Below are 1,088 nucleotides of genomic sequence, written 5' to 3' on the forward strand. Positions count from 1 at the left end.
TCCTTTGAAATGAGCGTTGTATTGCGTGTTCAAAGGCTTTATTCGTGAGGTTTTGGACAGAACACATTGGTGATCTTCGTCATGCCCAAAGCTATAGTAAACCTACTCTAGAAGCTGCGAGTTGAGCTATTGAATTTTGCTGGAGGTCTACTAATATTGTTTCTTGTGCAGTGGCATAAAAATCCTTTTGTAGATACCTGAATGAAAAAGGAATGCTGCTCTTTCTTATGTGGCTCCTTTTCCTCGTTTCACTTTGGAAAAGGGGAAGAGCACTTCTGTTCTTGAGCTGCTGGATCTTTATTCTGACTCATAGAGTAGCAGTAGAATCAAGGGCTATTTTTTTGGTTTTTGGTAACAACATTGTTTTGGCATGGTTAAGGTGTAAGCAATTGAAGCTTGGTTATTGCAGCTTGCATGTTACTAATTTCTTAAATTGAATTTATTTTTCTCCATCCTTCTAAATACAGAGGTTGATAATCAAAATTTCTACTCCCACCAGCAGAGTTGGGTTCTCAGCTACTTTGTCCTAAACATATTGGATAGAAAGAGAAAAAATATTGTGTGACAGATTTTTATTGAGGCTCTGACCTTAACGCCCTCTTCTTCTGCTTATATCTCTTAAGCACTCTCTATACCTCACAGGTTTACCTGAAAAGAATCATAATTTTATGATCATCATATGTAGAAGTTTCTCTTGGAGCTACGATAGCTTTTCTGAGTTACTTGGAAATCATATCCTCTTGAAATATTGAATCATTTATTCCTAGGGCCTGAAGAAAACCATTATTAGTTAGCTTGCACATACAATTAAATTCTCACATTGTAAACGTTGTCGATTATCTGTTTATCCACATAAAAATCAATGGCAATATGTCTTTGTTTCATTTTTAGTATCAAATCGTAGGCCTGCACTTAAAAGTCTTAATGTGGCACTTTTTTAATTTTCAGTAGACTTTACATGTGTCATATTGCCTTCACTGACATAGAACTCCACCAGAAGGGCATACACGTCCCCTATGCGAACAGCAGTATCCTAAAATTGTATTCAAAGTTTGTATAAAGACAAACACCATTTTACCTTGTTGCAG

At 36.2% G+C, this 1,088-nt stretch overlaps 1 protein-coding gene across 1 annotated transcript in view; it reads right to left on the bottom strand.

Moving 5' to 3' along the window:
- Positions 1-636: 636 nt before the first annotated feature.
- LOC9647934 (intraflagellar transport protein 140 homolog) overlaps positions 637-1,088 on the bottom strand; it is a 3,705-nt gene continuing 3,253 nt past the window's right edge. The window contains exons 12-13 of the mRNA XM_024686536.1: positions 959-1,033; positions 637-648 (exon numbers count right to left, since the gene is read on the bottom strand). Of these exons, the coding sequence (XP_024542304.1) occupies positions 637-648; positions 959-1,033 (87 nt within the window). The remainder of the gene's footprint in view (positions 649-958; positions 1,034-1,088) is intronic.

The sequence above is a fragment of the Selaginella moellendorffii genome, unplaced genomic scaffold (genome assembly GCF_000143415.4).
Source record: "Selaginella moellendorffii unplaced genomic scaffold, v1.0 SELMOscaffold_49, whole genome shotgun sequence".
Lineage (NCBI taxonomy): Eukaryota > Viridiplantae > Streptophyta > Lycopodiopsida > Selaginellales > Selaginellaceae > Selaginella > Selaginella moellendorffii.